Source organism: Salvelinus sp. IW2-2015, linkage group LG18 (assembly GCF_002910315.2).
Source record: "Salvelinus sp. IW2-2015 linkage group LG18, ASM291031v2, whole genome shotgun sequence".
Lineage (NCBI taxonomy): Eukaryota > Metazoa > Chordata > Actinopteri > Salmoniformes > Salmonidae > Salvelinus > Salvelinus sp. IW2-2015.
The window spans coordinates 57,564,488-57,590,401 of record NC_036858.1 but is presented as its reverse complement, the minus strand read 5'-3'; the positions used below and the strand labels follow the sequence as shown (position 1 = coordinate 57,590,401).

At 43.7% G+C, this 25,914-nt stretch overlaps 1 protein-coding gene across 5 annotated transcripts in view; it reads right to left on the bottom strand.

Annotated features, from left to right (window-relative positions):
• The window catches only part of baiap2b (BAR/IMD domain containing adaptor protein 2b), a 179,448-nt gene that overhangs the window by 8,554 nt on the left and 144,980 nt on the right, over positions 1-25,914 (bottom strand). For 4 of the 5 annotated variants that reach the window (XM_024008222.2, XM_070448729.1, XM_070448728.1 and 1 more), the window contains 7 exons: positions 24,782-24,934; positions 22,012-22,248; positions 9,935-10,220; positions 8,302-8,506; positions 7,893-7,964; positions 7,503-7,674; positions 2,598-2,635 (listed from right to left, as the gene is read on the bottom strand). In XM_024008222.2, the coding sequence (XP_023863990.1) occupies positions 2,598-2,635; positions 7,503-7,674; positions 7,893-7,964; positions 8,302-8,506; positions 9,935-10,220; positions 22,012-22,248; positions 24,782-24,934 (1,163 nt within the window). Of the gene's footprint in view, positions 1-6; positions 1,476-2,597; positions 2,636-7,502; positions 7,675-7,892; positions 7,965-8,301; positions 8,507-9,934; positions 10,221-22,011; positions 22,249-24,781; positions 24,935-25,914 lie in introns of those variants that run through there. The other variant, XM_070448727.1, reaches the window with a different exon arrangement.

The window sequence follows — 25,914 nt, the reverse complement described above, 5'->3', positions numbered from 1 at the left end:
CCCTACTCAGAGCCTTGCATCTCTTTCTTTCAGGGATGAACTCCTGAACGGTAACCCTACTCAGAGCCTTGCATCTCTTTCTTTCAGGGATGAACTCCTGAACGGTAACCCTACTCAGAGCCTTACATCTCTTTCTTTCAGGGATGAGTTTTTTATTTTTTTTACCCATTCAGCCTTGATATAGTACAGTATGTTGATATTCAGACGAAACAACAATACTCAGAGGCCCCGTAGTACATGGATATCAGAGCAAGGTGTCTTTCACACTGCCTGCTAGACCTCAGACATCATAAAACATATTACCTTGTGGCTAATAATAGTAATAATAACATGATAATACAAGTAATTTGGTTTTTAAGGTACGTTTTGATCAACTGATGTAATCAATAGGCATAATAATCATCCATTTTATTTGATGGTACATTTATGTACAGTACATATTCATTGCCATCTATTTCATTGGTCACCTGCCCTCTTAAGTTCAAATGAAAAATGAACATTTACATTTGAGTTATTTCACTACATGTGATACATAACCTCTCATTTAAAGAGGGATATTAGAAGTTACCCGAAGGACCTCACAGTCTGTAAAGTAAAGTCACTGTCTGAAGCATAAGAAGACACTGTAGATGAACTTTCACTTTTTGATCATCATACAAGATCATCTTTACATTAATAAAACAATCCCCTTTGGATTACCATTTTGATTTACACTGGTAATATAAATCCTTCATCTTTCAACCTTGATTCTGCTGGAGAACACTGAAGATTTTATTTAAAAACATTTGTTTAATTTTATTGTATGTTTGCAGAGGAAGAAATCCCAATTAAATAGAAAAGACATGTACATGCATGAAAGACAAGCTAAAGATTTGACTAATTTTCCTCCTCAGACAAAGTCCATCATTCCAATGATTTTAATAAGGATGGCTCAGGATGGTGTCAGTCCTTTAGCGTGGGGTTAGTTGGTTCTGCTTTGTGGTTCTGGTTCCACCAGTGCTTGGCCTGGGAACTGCAGCGTAGCGTGGAAGTGCAGGGTGTGAGGAGAGTGAGGAGGAAGAGTATAGGGGGAGAGACAAGTCTGTCCCTTGGTGGGATGGAAGGGAGAGGACGGGGGGACGGGACGGGGGATGGGGGGTAGGGAAATGGCCTGGTAAACTCAGGTGGAGAGGGGAGTGTTGTGGTGGATTAGAGAGAGGGCGAGAGAAGAAGGCTGAGGGTTAGAGAAAGGGCAGGAGAGGAGGGGTGGGGGTTAGAGAGGGGGTGAGAGAGGAGGGGTGAGGGTTAGAGAGAGGGTGGGAGAGAAGTGGTGAGAGTGATTGGCGAGGAGGGCTATTAATGAGGGATTGCAGAGGTGCCTGGCAGGCAGTCAGTCCTATTGCAGCAGCAGCAAGCTGAGTCTGTGTCTGTCTGTGTGTCTGTCTGTCCCTTCTCACACTGTTGAAATCAATTTCGGAACTGTTCCACCTTCGGAACTGTGGAACAAAGAGAAGGAGAAGCTTCCAGGTAGGTGGGGTATATAGGCACTCAAAGAAACAACAGTGGAGCAACACATCCACAGCCAAATATAGTTGGCCAATCTACAGGCATGTACTGTAGTTTGGCCAACTTTGGAGCTGGGTGTCATGTTGCTGCCTCTGTCTGAACATTCCCTTCATCCATTCACAACGATTATTTCAATATCATAGTATTTTATACAGTAAACATAACATTTCCCCCAGAGGTATAGGGAGGAGACAGTACAATGTTTTCAATTTCATTTCTCTGACATGAACTGACAGCCTTTCACAGTCAATGTTGACTGCAGACCTGAGTTCAAATAGTATAGAAAACACGACTACATGGACCCAGGTCTACTATACTGTAGTCTACACATTGACACAGAGCACAGTGTGGGGCGCAGCGGTCGGTAGTAATAATATGGAGGCGCTAGCTAGCTGCATGATGCGTGGAGGGTCAGTATGGGAGCGTGTAAGCTTGAGGCTTTTCCCTGACTTCAAATTTAAAAACATAAAAAATGAATGTAAAAAGAACCAAAATTAAACTTAACGATAAAAGCTAAAGCAAAACATATGTTTCAAGGTAAAAGGAAAAAACATATTCGGATAAATGGGATAAGGATAAGGGATTCCCATTGGTCCAACATGGGTTGAGGTGGACCACCATTGGGCTTTTGGGTACCGGGTCTAGAATCTCACCTCTTACTGTGATCGGCTGGCCCAACTGTCAGTAGCAAACAAACCTAAACCAACCTTTTTATCCCACATGATATCACATAATCATGATAATATCATAGCTAAGTCTCATAATCAAATTAGTCGGGGAAAAAACAGAAACACAAATCACAGAAAGGAAACCATTAAAATGGAAAATAACACAACAAAAACCTGATGTGTCCTTGTTTGTAGTTTGACAGTTGATGTTGTAAAGTCAGAGTTCCTATCAGTGGAATGACCTGCCTACATGTACTGGCTACTCTTTGATACTGTATATGTAATGCACCCCCAGTCTTTCTAGTGCAATCCTGTCCAAACCTTACCAATTCAGTATCACAATCAAAGGTATTTTTTTATCTATAGAGAGAAGAGTGAGCTTACCTTGTTGAAAAACGTTGCTCATACTCTTCAAGTCCTTGCTGTTGAGACAAAGACAAACCACTTTTCAGTCATCAAATCATTGCCACTTTTGTGTCACACTGGAAACTTGAGAATTCATGATAACAGTATTGCTTGATTGGCAATCCAAAACAGTAGCAATTGATTTGCTGGCTATATTGTACCGCCATGTTAGACAGACAGACAGGTAGGCTACTGTTTATCAGAAATAGTTTATGGTCCAATGTATCTCAGTCGATATCATGTGGTGCTTACAATGCCAAGAACCGTGGGTTTGATTCCTGCTAGGGCCACTATTAAGAAACATTTATGCATACAGGACTTTAAGTTCCTTTGGATAAAAGTGTCTGCTAAATGGCCTATATAAATATGATATTATCAGTCAATGAAGTGTTGACAGTTGACATACTGATATGAGCCAGTAGGGGGCACCAGCAGAACACCACTGCCTGTAGTCAGAGTGATACGGCTGAAGAGCTATAGAACTAACAGAACTGTCTGTTGTAACTATCTCTATTCTCTCAGAACGCCACTAGAGACATATCCCTAAAATGATTTGAGGTGGGAAAACAAGACAAAGGAGTTGTTACGTGACTATCTGAGCAATTAGAGACTATTATCATGCCCACGTACAGTACCTCTCCACCTCCTCCTACCCAAAAGCCCTGTAAAGGGTTGAGTTTGGAGGGTTTTGGTGTTACATAATGTGACATAGCTCCCGCTCACTCTCGCCACAGCGACAATGTGTGTGTGTCTACAGTCAGCTGGGCTAGTCCCTCTTCATGTTATCAGCGGGCTCCTGTCACAACTACTTTCGTCAGTACCAGAGGCAGCCGAGCAGCAAGCAGCCTTCTCCAATCTGGGCTCTGTCATCTCTGTGAGGCCAGTCACAGACACACATGCACTCACGCACGCACGCACACGGACAGACACACACAGACAGTTAGATTCAGAAACACATGCTCGCACATCCTTGACAAACAGACACACCAATTGTGTGTGTGAGGCAGAGAGGAACTGATCCCCTGTTTATGTAAGTTAATGGGCCAGAATGTTGTGAGAAAGCTAAGTTGAGTGAGACTGGGGACCTGGTGTACTGGTAAAACACAAAGCCTGTCACATTGATGGTTGACTCCTCCTATATAAACTGAACAAAAATATAAACACAACATGTAAAGTGCTCGTCCCATGTTTCAAGAGCTGAAATAAAATATCCTAGAAAAGATCCATAAGCACAAAAAGCTTATTTCTCAAAAATATTGTGCCCAAATTTGTTTACGTCCCTGTTAGTGAGCATTTCTCCTTTGTCAAGATAATCCATCCACCTGACAGGTGTGGCATATCAAGAAGCTGATTAATAAACAACATGATCATTACACAGGTGCACCTTGTGCTGGGAACAATAAAAGGCCACTCTTAAATGTGTAGTCTTGTCACACAACACAATGCCACAGATATCTCAAGTTTGAGGGAGTGTGCAATTGGCATGCTGGCTGCAGGAATGTCCACCAGACCTGTTGCCAGAAAATGTAATGTTAATTTCTCTACCATAAGTCACCTCCAATGTAATTTTAGAGAATTTGGCAGTACGTCCAACTGGCCTCACAACCGCAGACCACGTGTAACCACAGCAGCCTAGGACCTCTACACTCAGCTTCTTCACCTGCGGGATCATTTGAGACCAGCCACTCGGATAGCAGGTGAAATTGAGGAGTATTTCTGTCTTTAATAAAGCCATGTTTTGGCTTTATTAAACATATTCTGATTGGCTGGGCCTGGCTCCCAAGTGGGTGGCCCTACGCCCTCACAGGCCCACCAATGGCTGTGCCCCTGCCCAGTCATGTGAAATCCATAGATTAGGGCCTAAAAGATGTATTTCAATTGACTGATTTCCTCATATGAACTGTAACTAAATAAACTCGTTGAAATTGTTGCATGTTGCATTTATATTTTTGATCAGTATATCTGGGCTAGCTAAGTGAGCTTGAGTAGTGTATGTACAGTATTGTGTGTACTGTATATATAACATCGAGAGCATCCTGACTGGTTGCATCACTGCCTAGTACGGCAATTGCTCGGCCTCTGACCGCAAGGCACTACAGTGGGTAGTGCGTACGGCCCAGTACATCACTGGGGCTAAGCTACCTGCCATCCAGGACCTCTACACCAGGCGGTGTCAGAGGAAGGCCCTAAAAATGGTCAAAGACCCCAGCCACCCACCCCAGTCATAGACTGTTCTCTCTACTACCGCATGGCAAGCGGTACCCCGAGTGCCAAGTCTAGGACAAAAAGGCTTCTCAACAGTTTTTACCCCCAAGCCATAAGACTCCTGAACAAGTAATCAAATGGCTACCCGGAATATTTGCATTGTGTGCCCCCCCCCAACCCCTCTTTTTACGCTGCTGCTACTCTCTGTTTATCATATATGCATAGTCACTTTAACTATACATTCATGTACATACTACCTTAATTGGGCCGACCAACCAGTGCTCCCTCACATTGGCTAACCGGGCTATCTGCATTGTGTCCCACCAACCCCTCTTTTATGCTACTGCTACTCTCTGTTCATCATATATGCATAGTCACTTTAACCATATCTACATGTACATACTACCACAATCAGCCTGACTAACCGGTGTCTGTATGTAGCCTCGCTACTTTTATAGCCTCGCTACCGTATATAGCCTGTCTTTTTACTGTTGTTTTATTTCTTTACCTACCTATTGTTCACCTAATACCTTTTTTGCACTATTGGTTAGAGCCTGTAAGTAAGCATTTCACTGTAAGGTCTACACCTGTTGTAATCAGCGCACGTGACAAATACACTTTGATTTGATTTGTCAATCCAGCATGATTTCTGCAGCACACACAACTCGGGACTGGGAAATCTGACTTCAATGAGTTCAAGACAACTGGGAACTCAGGAAAAGGGTTCCCGAGTGGCGCAGTGGTCTAAGGCACAGCATCTCAGTGCAAGAGGTGTCAATACAGTCCCTGGTTTGAATCCAGGCTGAATCACATCCTGCTGTGATTGTGAGTCCCATAGGGCGGCGCACAATTGGCCCAGTGCCGCTGGGGTAGGCTGTCATTGTAAATAAGAATTTGTTCTTAACTGACTTGCAGAGTTAAATATAGGTATAAATAAAAACGAGCACCGACTGGGAAAGTAAGTTTTAAACGGTCATCCAACTCGGAATTGTAAGTCGGGAACTCGGGCCTCTTTCTAGAGCTATGACCTGAAGATCACTGACGTCATCATGATTCAACCTTTTTTTCCCCCGAGTTCCCAGTTGTCTTGAAAGCACCAAAAACCCAGACAATGCGTGACTTTGATGATAAAATTTGGCCAAAAAGGACTGCAGCGCCACCTTCAAGTAAGCACAGCACTAGAAGGTGAGTCTATATTGTACGCTGCTGCATAAATGATGTAATATGCCAGGGAGATATGTATACTGTAGCTAAGAAAGTAATACTAAGTGTATGCTTTGTAGTAAGCTGTTAGTAGCCCATTTTCCTCACCCTAATAATTTGGTCTATTTTCCCTTCTTAATTTTGCCTACTGTTTCGACTTGGTGGTGCACATGTAGCCTATAACCTGTTTTAGAGAAATGTAATCATCGAATTTTGTAAGAGATTTCATTGTCTGCTTATATGCCCCCTTTATTTATCCTACGGTTCTGACTTGGTGTACAGGGAGAAAACTGTAAGAATGGCACATGTTCTGAAATCTGTTGCTGTACATTTGAAAAGTGTTGAACAAATAGTTATATTGACTACGTCCGTCCTAGCTCACTCATTAATTGCCTCTTATCCGCTTGTCGTCCCCTTATGCCATAGTTTGCACATCTCAATTGTCAGTAGAAACCGCATTTGTTTAAGCAAGTCAGCCATATCAGCTATGTTTTTTTTAAAGGCAGTAAATGAGGCTGAATGAACTGTTTCGCTGCCAGACAAGGATCAGCTGATAGCCAGGTTTAGCAGTGGTAAGGTGTTGGGACTGCTGTTCGGTCTCTGTTGTTGGGACAGTTTATGGGCACAGTTTGTCACCGTTATAGTGCAATTAATATACTGTTTAGTGTTGTGTAGTGGCTTTGCTGGCATGCATCCCCACCATTTTTTTGTTTGTTTTCATGCTACAATCGCCACTGGAGTTAGGGTTAAGGTAAGGGTACGGTTTTTTAATAGGACTGAATTGTGTGTCCCAAGTTTTACAAGACACACACTGCCTCTCTGTGTTTCTCTCTGACGCACTACCATCCCATCAGCTCAGCTAACGTTTCCAAAGCAGAGGGAACGGAACTCTGTGTGTGAATCTTTTTTTGGGGGGGTGTATGTGGCTCCCGAATGGCGCAGCACTCTATGGCACTGCATCTCAGTGCTTGAGGTGTCACTACAGACACCCTGGTTAAAATCCAGGCTGTATCACAATCGGCCGTGATTGGGAGTTCCATAGGGCGGAGCACAATTGGCCCAGCGTCGTCCGGGTTCGGTCGGGGTAGGCCGTCAATGTAAATAAGAATCTGTTCTCAACTGACTTGCCTAGTTAAATAAAGGTTAAATAAAGGTTACGTGTGGATGCCAAAGTTCAAGTTTCATGTTTTAGTAGTCGTATGTACAGGATACACATGGTATATACTGTACAATGAAAGGCTTACATGCAGGTTCCTTCTCGACAATGCAACAACAATAATAAAAGATAAGAATACGAACATAAAGTAAATGGCTCAGTAGAATAGATTACACATTTTAGCATAAATATAACACAGGAAGGCACAATTAATAGCCCAATATGTACACGTGTTTGGGGGAAGGAGGGATTGGGGGTCAAGTGTGTGTGTCTTTTTGTGTGTCTGTGTGCGTGTCTGTGTGCGTGTTGTTGTTGTTTACCTGTGAGAAGCCTGGCCCTGCCATGCTGTATGGGCGTTGTTGTCTGCTGTGTGCCATCGCAGCGCTCTGTGCCAGCAGACGAGATGACATACCGTAGTCAGGGGGAGGGGCACTTGCCATGTCCTCTCTCTCCAACAGGTTGCCTGTGCTGCTGCTCTTACCATGGTGGAGACTAGAAACAGACATACAGTCAGTTAGTTACACACAGACTGAAATGAGAATAGCTGATTACTGGAACCAGACATAATTAGACAAAGACATATCCAGAACTGAAAATAACTGATCTCACATGAACAGATCATTTTCTAATGAATAACACAAAGATGAGCATTAAAGACCTGTTTCCTTGCAAATACCCAACACAATACTGCAAAAAATGAGAAAATGTACTTGTTGACTCGTAGTTTGTCGCTTTCAGTCTCGGGGATGACACGTGTGTAAGAGAAAGGGAACCAGCCCCGCCTGATGAGGAGACACAAGGATTCAACAGATGATTCAGCAACAGTAATTCAACATTGACAGCATTTGACAACAAAACCAAGAGTTAGGAAACTTACTGTATGATTTCATATCTCATGTAAAGATTCACCCTAATAAATACCATTAAGCAGATGCTTTTCTCCAGAGCAACTTACAGTCATGCGTGCATTTTTCACGTATAGGTGGTCCCGAGAATCAAACCCCACTATTGTGGCATTGCCAGTGACATGCTCTACCAACTGAGCTTCAGAGGACCACCAACTAAATGTTACTCATGGTGCCATAGACAAAGTGAATCAGATGGAGTTAGGCTACTTACATCTTGTTCTTCTCGTTCTCTCCATAGTGCCATCCATCGCGGGCCTCAGGCACCAGCAGGGTGATGATGTCTCCTTCAGAGAAGCTGAGCAGGGTGCTGTTGTCCCCAGCCGCGTGGGAGAAAATGGCCTGGACACGGGTACGACCGTTCCTCTCCAGCCCTGCTGCCATAGAGCTAGACCGGGGAAGGGTTCGGGTCTCTGGACCTGGAGGAGCGAGGGAGAAAGGAACAGAGACTATCACAACAAATCCAGGGATGTGTTCATTGGACACCAAAACGGAAGAAAACAGAATGAAACAGGGAGTTACTAGCTGGACTTCTTAAAACGTTTTGCTACAGTGTACTGTACCCTATTACTGGAAATTACCTTGAACTTTAATGGAAGCAGAGACTATGTCTACAGGTGTAGGATCTTAATTTGACCAGTGTTGTCGCAGCAAAAGAATCCTGAGCAACGTTTAGTCCATAATTTTGCTTGATTGGTGGTTAGGCTATCTGGCCAAAATTAGGCTACATGAATTGTGCAATACTGTTAATATAACCGTGTGTAAATGCGGGTTTTCAGTAAATGTATGAAAATCATGATTTTGAGGTGCAGGAAAATTCTCAACAACAAAAGAGTGATAAAATTAGGATCCGACTATCCATCTGTATAGGGCTAAGGACTAAATCTAGGAGCTCAATTGAATCCGTATCAATTTCAGATTGAGCTGACATTAATTTCAATCGCTCTATAGCACAGAACTTCTGCAATACAGGTTGAATCAAACCATAGGTCTTTTTTCCATTATTCTTAAAGCCTCGCCTCTGCCCGTCACCTCATTTTTATATTTTACCTAATTCACCTAGGATTTGTGGCATTTTGCCTGAAAGATATAAACAGCCAAATGTTTACAAAATCATAATTGCTAAAATATACTTAAGTATAAAAAGTAATAATTTCTAATTTCTTATATTAACCCAACCCCTCGAACTGCAGGTGTACATGTAACAGTTTAACTTTAGTCCGTCCCCTCGCCCCGGGCGCGAACCAGGGACCCTCTGCACACATCAACAACAGTCACCCACGAAGCATCGTTACCCATCGCTCCACAAAAGCCGTGGGGGGAACCACTACTTCAAGGTCTCAAAGCGAGTGACGTCACCGTTTGTAAGGCTATTAGCGCGCACCACCGCTAACTAGCTAGCCATTTCACATCGGTTACATACACTGTGATAAAAGGAGAGATAGGAGCCATTAAAATTAGATGGAGGGAACAAGAGCAGCACACACTGCACAACATTTGCTCCTTGACCGCATGGAGTGTATATCTAATTCTTGAAGGTCACAAACAAGCAGTTCTCTCACCAAGGTCTCTGTGACTGAGGCTAAATTCCTAAAAGTACACTAGTGATGTATTCTGTAATATTCTAACTTGACTGCCTATATTGCGGAATGCCATTGAGCCCCCATAATGCATTGGTTTTTATAGTACTGTTCTGTAATATTGATTTGCAGTAGCTAACTGTAAGATTTTAGAAAAACATTTTCATCAATTTGTTACAGTGTAGCTACTGTACATGTGATTCCGGTGCCCAACTTTGAGGGCCTCTCAAAATGTTTATGGAGCTCCGCTATCCTGGTCCTCCTTACCCATGGTGGTGTTGCTCTTGGCGGGGGCGTTCTTGCGTACGGGTAGGGTGTTGGAGTAGACTTCGCTGCCCTGTCTGTGGGGCTGGGAGTGGTGCTGGGAGGAGGCCTTAGCCACCTGGGACTGTAGGGCCTGAGCCTGTAGGGCCTGAGCCTGGGCTTGGGCCATCTTCCCCTCCATCCAGTGTTGGTAGTCCTCCCCTCCTCCCCCTCCTGCTCCTCCGTGCGCCCCTGCCGTTCCGTTCATTATGGGCATCCCTCCGTCCACTCCTCCTGGTCCCATTAGACGCTGAAAGGAGGGAGGGAGGGAGGAAAGCATGTGTTGATTTGTTAAGCAAAGATGTTGGATAAATTAAGATGAACTACTTAAAACCTCTTGGAAATAGGGGGCGCCCTTTTCACTTCTGGATAAAATTGTGCCCAATTTAAACGGCCTCGTACTCTGTCCTAGATCATATGATATGCATATTATTATTACTATTGGATAGAAAACACTCTGAAGTTTCTAAAACTGTTTGAATTATATCTGTGAGTAAAARAGAACTCATTTGGCAGGCAAACTTCCAAACAGGAAGTGAAAATTCTGAAATGGGTCTCTGTGAAAGGCATCGCCTATTCAATTGTCTTGTATTTATGGATCTGTATGCACTTCATAGGCCTTCCACTAGATGTCAACAGGCAGTATAACGTGGAATGAAGTGTCTAGCCTTCTGTGGGACCGGATGAGAGTCGTTGGAGTGAGAGGTCAGCCATATTGGCAGTATTTGGCTACGCATTTTGGTTTGTCATATCTTTGTCTGCAATGCGTTAGGTAGACACGAAGAAATGCTCCGTCTGGGACGTTATTGGATATATATGAGATAAACATCCTAAAGATGGATTCTCAACTGAGTTTAACCAGTTTATTCGACTTTTATTATCACTTTTTGAATTTTTCATTCATGCGTAAAAATCTTCATGGACACGTGAGTTACATATGCTAGCCAAAGTTGCTAATTCGACAGAAGAAATGGACATTCTAAAACAAAACAARGATTTATTGTGGAACTAGGATTCCTGGCACTGCATTCTGATGAAAGWTCATCAAAGGTAAGGGAATATTTATGATGTTATTTCGTATTTTTGTTGACTCTTTTGACTCCAACATGGCGGAGAATGGCTGAGCGCTGTCTCAGATTATTGCATGCTGTGCTTTTTACTAAAGTTATTTTTTTAAATCTAACACAGCGGTTGCATTAAGAACCAGTGTATCTTTAATTATATGTGCAACATGTATTTTTCAGCAAAGTTTATGATGAGTTTTTCTGTTAGATTACGTGGCTGTCTAAAATTTCTCCGGACATTTGGGTGCCATTTGTGACCATGGCGGCAATGTAAAACCACGATTTGTAGCTATAAATATGCACACTTTCGAACAAAACATAAATGTATTGTATAACATGATGTCATAAGACTGTCATCTGATGAAGTTATTCAAAGGTTAGTGATTAATTTTATCTCTATTTGTGGGTTTTGTGAAAGCTATKTTTGCGGTGAAAAAATGGCATTGTGTMTWYGGCTATTGTGGTGAGCTAACATAKATATATGTTGTGTTTTRGCTGTAAAACATTTTAAAAATCGGACATGTTGGCTGGATTCACAAGATGTTTATCTTTCATTTGCTGTATTGGACTTGTGATTTCATGAAATTATATTATATGATATCCCTGTGGCGCTAGCCTAGGCTATGCTAGGCTAGGCTATGCTGATCCCGGGTCCGGGATGGGTGGTCCGTAGATGTTAAGCCGTTTAACCATATAATATTTTTACAAGGTTCCTGTCTGTGTAAGAGGCCGTTCCCTCTTTCGCTTGAGCATGCTTTCCCGTGTGAGCTCACGGTTCCTCCATAATCTCTGGCATGCTCACGGTTTCTTCATAATCTCTGGCATGCTCACAGTTCCTCCATAATCTCTGACATGCTCACGTGAGAGAGGGAACAACTGGCTCTGGTCTAATTATTGTCCCGTCCCTGCTTATATGTGTTCAATTCAACCTTACACTTGGGTCTATATATTATGAACTGTACCCAGAACTCACCCTGTCTAATTTCAACTGTGTGCAATATTAAACAGCGCTGACAATTCCATTAGGGCTAGCTAGCTAAATTGTACAGCCAACTTTTGTCTACTTGATGCTGTTACAATAACCAAACTGTTGGATAAACAAATCATTTGTGAAACCATGATGTGATGTATGAAAGGATTGGATGTTGCATGCAATTTATATGTGGTTTGAGTTGTTTTACGTATAAGCAAATTTGATTGAGATGATCTCACTGCAATACTGTCCATGTTGCCTGATGTAGGCGTTTCAAAGAACTGTCAGTCAAGGTGAGCTACCTGCCCACTCAGTCTGTCTTTTTACACTTCCTGATTGTTAGACAAATGATAGAAAAAGTATGTTTTCTTAAATTCTGGGTATATTTACTGTGAAAAAAATGATGGGTGATGTTTTAGTCAGTCAAAAGGCAATTGTACATGGGAATCAGGATGACTGTGCAGGACCTTTAAAGCACGAAGGCTGTTTTGTTCCCGTGGCTGCCACATTGTAAAGGCGTGAAGCGAACAAGTGCAGATACTGTGTGTGACCGTGCATCTCGCTCATCGCAATATATGCAGTGCTGCTCGTGGCAACGTACAGTACCAGTCAAAAGTTTGGACACACCCACTCAAGGGTTTTTCTTTATTTTTACTATTTTCTACATTGTAAAATAATAGTGAAGACATCAAAACTATGAAATAACACATATGTAATCATGTAGTAACGAAAAAAGTGTTAAACAAATCAAAATATATTCTTCAAAGTAGCCACCCTTTGCCTTGATGATAGCTTTGCACACTCTTGACATTCTCTCAACCAGCTTCATGAGGTAGTCACCTGGAATGCATTTCAATTAACAGGTGCGCCTTGTTAAAAGTTCATTTGTGGAATTTCTTTCCTTCTTAATGCGTTTCAGAGAATCATTTGTGTTGTGACAAGAAAGAGGGTGGTATACAGAAGATAACCCTATTTGGAAAAAGACCAAGTCCATATTATGGCAAGAACAGCTCAAATACGCAAAGAGAAATGACAGTGTATCATTACTTTAAGACATGAAAGTCAGTCAATACGGAAAATGTAGTCGCAAAAAACATCAACCGCTATGATGAAACTGGCTCTCATGAGGAAGACGCAGAGTTACCTCTGCTGCAGAGGATAAGTTCAATAGAGTTACCAGCATCAGAAATTGCAGCCCAAATAAATGCTTCACAGAGTTCAAGTAACAGACATCTCAATATCAACTGTCAGAGGACTGGGGCTGTTTTTGGTTTGAGCTAGGCCCCTTAGTTAAAGCTACATCATACAATGACATTTTGGACAATTCTGTGCTTCCAACTTTGTGGCAACAGTTTGGGGAAAGACCTTTCCTGTTTCAGCATGACAATGCCCCTATGCACAAAGCGAGGTCCATTCAGAAATGGTTTGTCAGGATTGGTCTGGAAGAACTTGACTGGCCTGCACAAAGCCCTGACCTCAACCCCATCGAACACCTTTGGGATGAATTGGAATGCCGACTGCGAGCCAGTCCTAATTGCCCAACATCAGTGCCCGAGCTCACAAATGGCTGAATGGAAGCAAGTCCCCGAAGCAATGTTCCAACATCTAGTGGAGAGCCTTCCCAGAAGAGTGGAGGCTGTTATAGCAGCAAAGGCGGGACCAACTCTATATTAATGCCCATGATTTTGGAATGAAGATGTGAGACGAGCAGGTGTCCACATACTTTTGGTCATGTAGTGTATAGTGTAGAGTATTACTGTACCACACACACACACACACACACACACACCACACACACACACACACACACACACACACACACACACACACACACACACACACACACACACACACACACACACACACACACACACAACACACACACACACACACACACACAATACACACAATACACACAATGAACCTACCAGGTACAACTCCAAATCCGTAAACACGGGCACCCTCATAGATGTCATCCTAACTAACTCGCCCTCCAAATACAACTCTGCTGTTTTCAATCAAGATCTCAGCGATCACTGCCTCATTGCCTGCATCCGTAATGGGTCTGCGACCAAACGACGACCCCTCATCACTGTCAAACGCTCCCTAAAACACTTCTGCGAGCAGGCCTTTCTAATCGAACCTGGCCGAGGTATCCTGGAATGACATTGACCTCATCCCGCCAGTAGATGATGCCTGGCTATTCTTTAAAAGTGACTTCCTCACCATCTTAAATAAGCATGCCCCAATCAAAATTTAGAACTAGGAATAGATATAGTTCTTGGTTCTCTCCAGACCTGTCTGCCCTTGACCAGCACAAAAACATCCTCTGGCGTTCTGCATTAGTATCTAATAGCCCCCGTGATATGAATCTTTTCAGGGAAGTTAGGAACCAATATACACAGGCAGTTAGGAAAGCTAAGGCTAGCTTTTTCAAACAGAAATTTGCATCCTGTAGTATTAACTCCAAAAAGTTCTGGGACACTGTAAAGTCCATGGAGAATAAGAGCACCTCCTCCCAGCTGCCCACTGCACTGAGGCTAGGAAACACTGTCACCACCGATAAATCCACTATAATTGAGAATTTCAATAAGCATTTCTCTACGGCTGGCCATGCTTTCCACCTGGCTACCCCTACCCCGGTCAACTGCCCGGAACCCTCCACAGCAGCCCGCCAAAGCCCCCACCATTTCTCCTTCACCCAAATCCAGATAGCTGATGTTCTGAAAGAGCTGCAAAATCTGGACCCTACAAATCAGCTGGGCTAGACAATCTGGACCCTCTCTTTCTAAAATGATCTGCCGAAATTGTTGCAACCCCTATTACTAGCCTGTTCAACCTCTCTTTCGTATCGTCTGAGATTCCCAAAGATTGGAAAGCTTCCGCAGTCATCCCCCTCTTCAAAGGGGGAGACACTCTAGACCCAAACTGCTACAGACATATATCTATCCTACCCTGTCTTTCTAAGGTCTTCGAAAGCCAAGTTAACAAACAGATTACCGACCATTTCGAAACCCACCGTACCTTCTCCGCTATGCAATCTGGTTTCAGAGCTGGTCATGGGTGCACCTCAGCCACGCTCAAGGTCCTAAATGACATCATAACCGCCATCGATAAGAGACATTACTGTGCAGCCGTATTCATCGACCTGGCCAAGGCTTTCGACTCTGTCAATCACCACATTCTTATTGGCAGACTCGACAGCCCTGAGTTCAGTGTGTCAAATTGGAGGGCCTGTTGTCCGGACCTCTGGCAGTCTCTATGGGGGTGCCACAGGGTTCAATTCTCGGGCCGACTCTCTTCTCTGCTTCAATGCCATACAACTCTCCTTCCATGACCTCCAACTGCTCTTAAACGCAAGTAAAACTAAATGCATACTATTCAACCGATCACTGCCCACACCTGCTCGCCCGTCCAGCATCACTACTCTGGACGGCTCTGCCTTAGAACACGTGGACAACTACAAATACCTAGGTGTCTGATTAGATTGTAAACTCTACTTCCAGACTCACATTAAGCATCTCCAATCCAAAATTAAATCTAGAATCGGCTTCCTATATCGCAAAACAAAGCATCATTCACTCATGCTGCCAAACATACCATCGTAAAACTGGCCATCCTACCGATCCTCGACTTTGGCGATGTCATCTATAAAATAGCCTCCAACACTCTACTCAACAAACTGGATGCAGTCTATCACAGTGCCATCCGTTTTGTCACCAAAGCCCCATACACTACCCACCATTGCGACCTGTACACTCTCGTTGGTTGGCCCTCGCTTCATACTCGTCGCCAAACCCACTGGCTACAGGTTATCTACAAGTCTCTGCTAGGTAAAGCCCCGCCTTATCTCAGCTCACTGGTCACCATAGCAGCACCCACTTGTAGCCCCCGCTCCAGCAGGTATATCTCACTGGTCACCCCCAAAGCCACTTCCTCCTTTGGTCGTCTTTCCTTCCAGTTCTCTGCTGCCAATGACTGGAATGAACTGCAAAAATCTCTGAAGCTGGAGACTCATATCTCCCTCACTAGCTTTAAGCACCAGCTTTCAGAGCAGCTCACAGATCACTGCACCTGTACATAGCCCATCTGTAAACAGCCCATCTATCTACCTACCTCATCCCCATACTGTATTTATTTATTTATCTTGCTCCTTTGCACCCCAGTATCTCCACTTGCACATTCATCTTCTGCACATCTACCATTCCAGTGTTTAATTGCTATATTGTAATTACTTCGCCACCATGGCCTATTTATTGTCTTAACTCCCTTATCCTTTCATTGCTACCCATCCCGGATCCGGGAGCATCCTCATCAAAAAAGCTGACTAGCATAGCCTAGCCTAACGCGACAGGGATATCATATAATATAATTTTCATGAAATCACAAGTCCAATACAGCAAATGAAAGATAAACATCTTGTGAATCCAGCCATCATTTTCGATTTTTAAAATGTTTTACAGCGAAAACACAATATGTATTTCTATTAGCTAACCACAATAGCAAAAGACTCAACCGCATATTTTCACCATTTTTCTACCGCATAGGCAGCTATCACAAAACCGACCAAATAGAGATATAATTAGTCACTAACCAAGAAACAACTTCATCAGATGACAGTCTTATAACATGTTATACAATAAATTTATGTTTTGTTCGAAAATGTGCATATTTGAGGTATAAATCATAGTTTACATTGCAGCTACCATCAAAAATAGCACCAAAGCAGCCAGAATAATTACAGAGAGCAACGTGAAAATACCTAAATACTCATCATAAAACATTTATGAAAAATACATGGTGTACAGCAAATGAAAGATAAACATCTTGTGAATCCAGCCAATATTTCCGATTTTTAAGTGTTTACAGCGAAAACACAATATAGCATTATATTAGCTTACCACAATAGCCAAACACACAAATGCATTTATTAGCAGCAAAAGGTAGCGATCGCAAAAACCAGCAAAAGATATAAAATTAATCACTAACCTTGGACAACTTCATCAGATGACAGTCTTCCAATCAGTTATACAATACACTTATGTTTTGTTCGAAAATGTGCATATTTAGAGCTGCAACACGTGGTTATACATTGTGAAAATGTAGCATCGATTCCCCAGAATGTCAGGAGATATTTTGGACACTCACCTAATCTGACCAAAGAACTCATCATAAACTTTACTAAAAAATACATGTTGGATAGCAAATGAAAGATACACTGCAACCGGCAACCGCCGTGTTAGATTTTTAAAAATAACTTTACGATAACAAACAGCTTACGTTATAGCGAGACAGCGCCGCCAAAAACGGCAGATAGTAGAACGAAATAACATCATAAATTGTTCTTACTTTTGCTGAGCTTCCATCAGAATCTTGTACAAGGAGTCCTTTGTCCAGAATAAATCGTTGTTTGGTTTTAGAATGTCCTTCTCTCCTGTCGAATTCGCTCCACAAGGCTAGCCAATGCTGATGACGTTCCCAATTTCTCTCGACGCAGAGAACGGAAAACTCCAAAAGTCCCATTAAACTTTGAATAAACTGATGAAACTCGGTTGAAAAAACCTACTTTATGATGTTTTTCTAATATGTATCAAATAAAAACAAAGCCGGAGATATTAGCCGTGTATACCGAACGCTTTATAGACAAAACATGGAGGTATTCCCGCGCCTAGGTAGAGAAAAGAAATCTGGACACGTCATTCCAAAGCTCTTGTTCGACCTCAGATCAAGCTAGACACCCCATTCCACCTTCCACTGCCTGTTGACATCTAGTGGAAGGCGTATGCAGTGCATGCAAATCCATAAATATAAAGGCAATTGAATAGGCAGGCCCTGGAACAGAGCATCGTTTTCAGATTTTTCACTTCCTGTCTGGAAGTTTGCTGCAAAATGAGTTCTGTTTTACTCACAGATATAATTCAAACAGTTTTAGAAACTTGGGAGTGTTTTCTATCCAATAGTAATAATAATATGCATATTGTACGATCTAGAATAGAGTACGAGGCAGTTTAATTTGGGCACGATTTTTTACAAAGTGGAAACAGCGCCCCCATATTGACAAGAAGTTATCTTATTTCATTTGCACTCACTGTATATAGACTTTTTGTTTTCTTTGTTCAACTGTATTATTGACTGTATGTTCTGTTTATTCCATGTGTAACTCTTGTAACTATGTGTTGTTGTATGTGTCGAATTGCTTTGCTTTATCTTGGCCAGGTCGCAGTTGCAAATGAGAACTTGTTCTCAACTATCCTACCTGGTTAAATAAAGGTGAAATAAAAATAAAATAAAACACACACACACACACACACACACACACACGCAGGCAGGCATGCATGCACACACACACACGCACACATACACATACACAAACACAACAATAATAATCATTATAATAAGACAGAAATCTGGAGAAGAGGCAGGGTATTAAAGAACCATGGCCCAACAGCCCCAAGAAACATGTGTCTGTTTCTTCCTACTGGCAACATTTTAATTAGCATGCGGCACTAACAACTTTATTTGCATCAGCAAATGTTTGTTTTTGTGTGTGTGTGTGTGCGTGTGCGTGTGCGTGTGAGTGTGCGTGTGCATGTGTGTCAAAGGGGTTCTGTGTTCTGAAGGAGAGGCTCTGAGAGATTCCGTAATGGAATCCCAACATCCTGGGGCATCGCTAGGCAACAGACTCAACAAGCTCTCACAGTCTCATAGCAGAATTAGACGTTCAGCCATGTTCTCCACACGTCAAATTTCGAAGTTGCTCCAAATGTCAAACTTAGAAGTTAAGGGTTAAGGGGTTAGTCACTCATTACAAATGGTTACGGTAAGGGTTAAGGTTTGGGGTAGAGTTAAAACATTACATTCAGTCACTCATTACAAAGGGTTATTAAGGTACTAATCAAATCCAATTTTATTGGTCACATACACATATTTAGCAGATGTTATTGCGGGTGTAGCGAAATGCTTGTGTTCCTAGCTCCAACAGTGCAGTAGTATCTAACAGTGCAGTAGTATCTAAAAACGGTTCACAACAATACACACAAAGCTATCAGTAAAACAATGGAATTAAGAAATATATAAATATTAGATTGAGCAAAGTCAGAGTGGCATTGACTAAAATATAGTAGAATATAGTACAGTATGTGCATATGAGATAAGTAAAGCAGTATGTAAACATTATTAAAGTGACTAGTGTCCATTATTAAAGTGGTCAGTGATTCCATGTCTATGTATATAGGGCAGCAGCCTCTAAGATTCAGGGTTGCGTAACTGGGTAGAAGCTGGCTAGTGACGGCTATTTAACAGTCTGATGGCCTTAAGATTGAAAAACAGCATCTGTCTCTCGGTCCCAGCTTTGATGCACCTGTACTGACCTCACCCTCTGGATGATAGCGGGATGAACAGGCCGTGGCTCGGGTGGTTGATGTCCTTGATGGTATTTTCGGCCTCCCTGTGACAACAGGTGCTGTAGGTGTCCTGGATGGCAGGACACCTACTGCACCACCCTCTGGAGAACACTGCGGTTGCGGGTGGTGCAGTTGCCGTACCAGGCGGTGATACAGCCTGACAGGATGCTCTTAATTGTGCATCTGTAAACGTTTGTGAGGGTTTTAGGGGCGAAGCCACATTTTTTCAGTCTCCTGAAGATGAAGAGGTGCTGTTGTGTTTTCTTCACCACACTATCTGTGTGGGTGGACCATTTCAGAACATCAGTGATGTGTACGCCGAGGGATTTGAAGCTTTTCACCTTCACTGCGGTCCCATCGATGTGGATAGGGGCGTGCTCCCTCTGCAGTTTCCTGTAGTCAACAAGCAGCTACTTTATTTTGTTGACGTTGAGTGAGAGGTTATTTCCTGGCACCACTCTCCCAGGGCCCTCACCTCCTCCCTGTAGGATGTCTCGTAATTGTTGGTAATCAGGCCCACTACTGTTGTGTCGTCTGCAAACTTGATGATTGAGTTGGAGGCCTGTGTGGCCACGCAGTCATGGGTGAACAGGGAGTACAGGAGGGGGCTGAGCACGTACCCTTGTGGGGCCCCAGTGTTGCGGATCAGCGAAGTGAAGGTGTTGTTTCCTACCTTCACCACAAGTCCAGGACCCAGTTGCAAAGGTCGGGGTTCAGACCCAGGTACCCAAACATAATGATGAGCTTGGAGGGTACTATGGTGTTGAATGCTGAGCTATAGTTAATGAATAGCATTCTTACATAGGTATTCCTCTTGTCCAGATGGGATAGGGCAGTGTGCAGTGCGATGGCGATTGCATCGTCTGTGGATCTATTGGGGCGGTAAGAAAATTGAAGTGGGTCTAGGGCAGGAGTGGGCAACTCCAGTCCTCAGGGGCCTGATTGGTGTCACACTTTTTCTCCATCCCTAGCAAACACAGCTGATTAATCAAATTGCATTCTAAATTGTAGATCATGATTAGGTGATTATTGGAGTCAGGTGTGTTAGCTGGAGCTGGGGAAAAACTATGACACCAATCAGGCCCTTGAGGACTGGAATTGCCCATCCCTGGTCTAGGGTGTCAGGTAAGGTAGAGGTGATATAATCCTTAACTAGCCTCTCAAAGCACTTCATGATGACAGAAGTGAGTGCTACGGGGAGATAGTCATTTAGTTCAGTTACCTTTGCTTTTTTGGGTACAGGAACAATTGTGGACATCTTGAAAGCAAGTGGGGACAGCAGACTGGGATAGGGAGAGATTGAATATGTCTGTAAACACTCCAGCCAGCTGGTCTGCGCATGCTCTGAGGACGCGGGTAGGGATGCTGTCTGGGCCAGCAGCCTTGTGAGGGTTAACACGCTTAAATGTCTTACGTCGGCCACGGAGAAGGAGAGCCCACAGTCCTTGGTAGTGGGCCGCGTCGGTGGCACTGTGTTATCCACAAAGTGGGCGAAGGTGTTTAGCTTGTCCGGGAGCAAGACGTCGTTGTGCGCTACGTGGCTGGTTTTCCCTTTGTAGTCCGTGATTGTCTGTAGACCTTGACACATATGTCTCTGTACTGACATTTTGCCTGTTTGTCTTATGTAGGGAATAACTACACTGTTTGTATTCGGCCATATTCCCAGTCACCTTGCCATGGTTAAATGTGGTGGTTTTCCCTTTCAGTTTTGCAAGGTTTGGGATAGGTTTAAAACATTACTTTCAGGCACTCATTACAAAGGGTTAAGAAAAGGGTTAAGGTTTGGGATAGGGATAAAACCAAAAATTAAAAAAACAGTGTCCACTACTGGGATCAAACACGTAAGATAATGATCCAGAGTCATGGGATTACGCCCATCCACGACACCCTAGCCTACTGGATGGTAATAGTGCTCACTGTTGCCCCTAGTGGCCAGTTTGGAAGGCATTTCCCGATGTCCTCAGGACATGAATAGTTTCGACCTCAATCTTGAACGAGCTAGCTGACAGAATAGCTGGTGGTGTTAATTTAATTAAGGTTCGTCGTTAGAGCTGCAGCCCACAAACCTGCTGTGTGCTTCAAGACTCAAGAATACCCGCTCAATCACTGATGCAACACACTGATACAGAGGTTCGTACACAAACACAGGCACTCACACAAAGCTCTTCAAAGCTTCATAATCAAAAACACAATTAGTGATGATGAGCAACAATTGATGCCTGTGGCACTCGATTAGCTGAATGTTTCTCCACACCAATTGGGCTGAAAAACCATAGCAGCTCTATGTAGATGTAGGATCTTCATTTCAGCCACTTTGTTACAGCAGGAAAATAATCCTGCAGCAACAGGAAATGTGAATTATTATGTGAAATATAATGAATGGAAAAATCTTGTAGGGGTTGATACATTTTTCGTTAGGGTAATCCAAGTCTGCCATTTTAAAGTGGAAATGACAAACTTTAGAAGCCCTTTTAAACCTTGAATACTCTTCAAGTTTGCATTTCCTGCAGTGCAGGAACATTCTCAATGATCAAAATAGATCCTACATCTGTAGCTGTACCATAGTAATAGCATAGTAACATCTTAGTAACAGTGACCCACCTGTTGGGCCATTAGTGCAGCCAGCTCGGGGGGTACAGGCAGAGGCTTGGCCCCGGGGATAGGGTCAGAGATGAGCAGGTTGCCCTTGGAGCCGTGGTGAGTGTGGGAGCCGGACCCCAGGGTACCCCCTGCAGAGGTCATCTGCTGAGCCAGGAGCATGGCACGGTCAGGCAGCTTGGTAGGGTCAGCACACGCCTGCTGCCATGCTGGGATCTTTTGGGCTAGAAGGTCCTTACCCTGGAGAAGAGCGGTAAAAAAAGACAGAGGGAGAGAAAGGTGAGACATTGTGTAGGGGTGAGATAGGTGAATATAGAGATGTTCTGGTGATGGAAGAGGAGTGATTAACAAGGTGTTCCTTTGAACCCGCTCAAAAGGTAAGTGATGTGAGGTATGTGTGTATTTAAGGAGGAGAGAAAGAGAGGGAGAAGGAGAGCGAGAGAGAGAGAGAAGGAGAGAGAGAGCTTCACTTCACACCCTCTGCCATATCACCAAACCAAGACATCCTTCTCTCTCGGCTCTGACAGCTCTTCTACAGTATCTGTTGGCCGGGGAGCTGAAGCAGCCTCATTACCAGTCTAGTAGCCGTTTCAGCACAAAGCTGTCCACCAGCAGCCTCCCAGGATTATAACACTCAAGGCAGCCTGCGACACCATCTGTAGCCTCCAGGCCTTTCCTCCAGCTTTCTCCTCAACTCTGGGTTTCCTGCTCTAGCTTACCTCTGATCAGTTTTATCCCCACACCCACATGTTGTCGTTAAAGCTTTCTGAGTTTAACACAGGCTGTAATACTCAGCAGGGTTGCCAGATTTCTCCATAAACTTCACTCTTAGAACCATTTTGGAACCATTTTTTCTTTGGCTGTCCCCATAGGAGAACCCTTTAGTGTTCCATGTAGAACCCTTTTGGGTTCCATGTTGAACCCAAAATATGTGGAAAAGGTTCTACATGGAACCCAAAAGGGTTCTACCTTGAACCAAAATGATTCTACCTAAAACCAAAAAGGGTTCTTGAAAAGGGTTCTCCTATGAGGACAGCAGAAGAACACATTTAGGTTCTAAATAGCACATTGAGTGTGCCCATTGATACCAAATAACAATTACATTTGTTTGACTGTCAGACAGTATTTATCCAAGTGACATATCTCTCGAGTGGCGCAGCGGTCTAAGGCACTGCATCTCAGTGCTAGAGGCGTCACTACAGACCCTGGTTCAATTCCAGGCTGTATCACAAATGGGTGTGATTGGGAGTCCCATAGGGCGGCTCACATTTGGCCCAGCGTCATCTAGGTTAGGGTGTGGGCTGTTATTGTAAATAAGAATTTGTTCTTAACTGACTTGCCTAGTTAAATAAAGGTTCAATTAAAACAAAATATCCTTCAATCTTTGTTACTATTTGTCTCTGTCCATAGCGTACATAAATATGTCTACCTATGTTGTCTTCCTTATCGCATTCTGTGTACCAGTCAGAGTGCTCCTCCTTGGTCTCTCTCTGTTGGTGGACCGGATAGCGGTGCCAGAAGGTGACTAAGCTCCCAGTTGGCAGTATTGCCTAGGTAATGTACCGTGTGTTGTGTGTGTGGGAGTGTGGCCTGTGGAGCACCTTGCCAGAGAGATGATATAAACTCCACTGGCAGATGGTCTGCCTCTTCATCTTTCATCTCAATACACTTCTTCAACCTGTTTGTTTCGGTTCCCCTGCTCCTACTCTGTCACCTTCATTATGGCTGTCTTATACATGGAGGGCGCGACCATACCATATTAAGTTGGAGTGTTCTACAGTGTGGACTAGAGAGAGAGTGAGAGACAGAGAGAGAGAGAGACAGACAGAGACAGAGACAGAGACAGAGAGAGGGAAGAAGGAAAGACGGAGAGAGAGAGAGGGAGGGAGAACCTGTCTGAAGAGTGGGTCCTCTCTCGCCCACTCCTCCTATGTGACTCACACAATACGCCCTCAATCGTTCTGTCTTTGTCTCCCTACAACTTCTTTTCATATACAATCTCTCGGTCTCCATATTTCCCTTTTCACAGAGTCTTTCGAAATCGCTTCTAAACTAATTCTCTCTCCCCCTCCTTTCTTTCTCTCTCCGCTCTCTTCCTCTTTCCCTTGATCTCAAACTCTCTCTCTCTATCTCTCTCTGGTTCCTCTCTATTCCTCTCTCGCTCTCTCTTTCTTCTCTTTCTCTCTCAGCACATCAGTATTGTCTATAGACAGTCAGCCCCCACACATTCTCCCCCTGGTGATTCACACCTGGACTACAGTGTACTTGTGGAAGTGGGACACCCTTCCCTTCCCTTCCTATCCTCTCTTCCTCTCACTTTCCACTGCTCAGTCTTTCAGCATTCTCTCACCCCCCCTTCCACTCCTCTCCTCCTCACTCCTCCTGCTCTCCTCCACCTCCCACTGCTCAGTGTCTCAGCTCCCCCCCTTCCCCTCCTCACCCCTCCTCTCCTTTCTTCTACTCCACCTCTCCTCTCTCTTCCCACTACTCAGTCTATCAGCTCCCCTCATCCCCATCCCCTCCTCTCCTCCTCACCCCCATCCCCTCCTCTCGTTTCTTCTCTTCCTCCACCTCTCTCATCTCACTGCTCAGTCTCTAGATAGCACCTTCTAGATAGTGTAGGGTGGACAAATGTCAGTAGCTTTCCCAAAAGTTTTTCCAGAAATTCTGATTGGAGGATTTCCTCCCTGCCTATTCCCTTCGGATCTTAACCAGGAGAGTTTCCAACCCTAGGTGCAGAAACTGTTGACATGTAGATGTAGACTTTGCTCACTTTGCTGTGGTAGGAGCTGTTGTTCTTGGCCACGGCACACTGTCTATCCACCAGGAAACAGTACCTCCTCCTCTCCTCTGACAGTGCATTCTTGTAGCCCTCTGCTGTGTACTGGTCCAGGTCACTCTGCTTGCTGCTGATGGTCTCAACATACTGAGGAGAGAGAGAGAGGGAGGAGGAGCAGGGGGACGGGATGAGCAGAAGCCATAAGGATAGCGTATCATGAAGTTGCCCCTAGGTTGCCCCTAGGTCTAGAATCTTGACACCGATCTAAGGTCAGTTTTGTGTGTGTGTGTATGTGTGTGCATGTGTTTATGTCTCAATGGTTAAGGTTAGTATTGTCTTATTTCCTAGACACAGTATGTACTTAGGAGCAACATTTGTGTCTGCTTGAACCTTCCCACCTAAACAGATTCAAGCAGTTGCTAGATTTAATTTAGCTAACTAAATGTACAGTACGCGTCAACTTGTGTCAACTTGTGTGGACCTAGAATAAGGTGTCAGCAGCTAAACCAGTGGGACAATATTGACAGAATAGCACGTAAACATTCTATATATTCTGATTCACTGCTAAACAATGAATGGTACACAATGGAGCACTAATTCCCCAGTGGTACACAATGGAGCACGAATTCCGTTGTGGTACACAACGGAGCACTAATTCCCCAGTGGTAACAGCAATGGAGCACGAATTCCGTTGTGGTACACAATGGAGCATAATTCCCAGTGGTACACATAGAGCCACGCAATTCGTATTGTGGCACAAACGGAGCGATAATTCCCTAGTTTGTACACAATGGAGCACTAATCCCCAGTGGTACACAATAGAGCACTAATTTCCGTTGTGGTACACAATGGAGCACTGAATCCCACGAAGTGGGTACACAATGGAGCACGATTTCGTGTGGTACAACAATGGAGCACTAATTCCCCAGTGGACACAATGGAGCACTAATTCCCAGTGGTACACAACGGAGCACTAATTCCTAGTTGGTAACAATGGAGCACTAATTCCCTAGTGGTACACAACGGAGAGCACTAATTCCCTAGTGGTACACAACGGAGCACTAATTCCCTAGTGGTTACACAACGGAGCACTAAATTCCACATAGTGGGTACACAACGGAGCACTA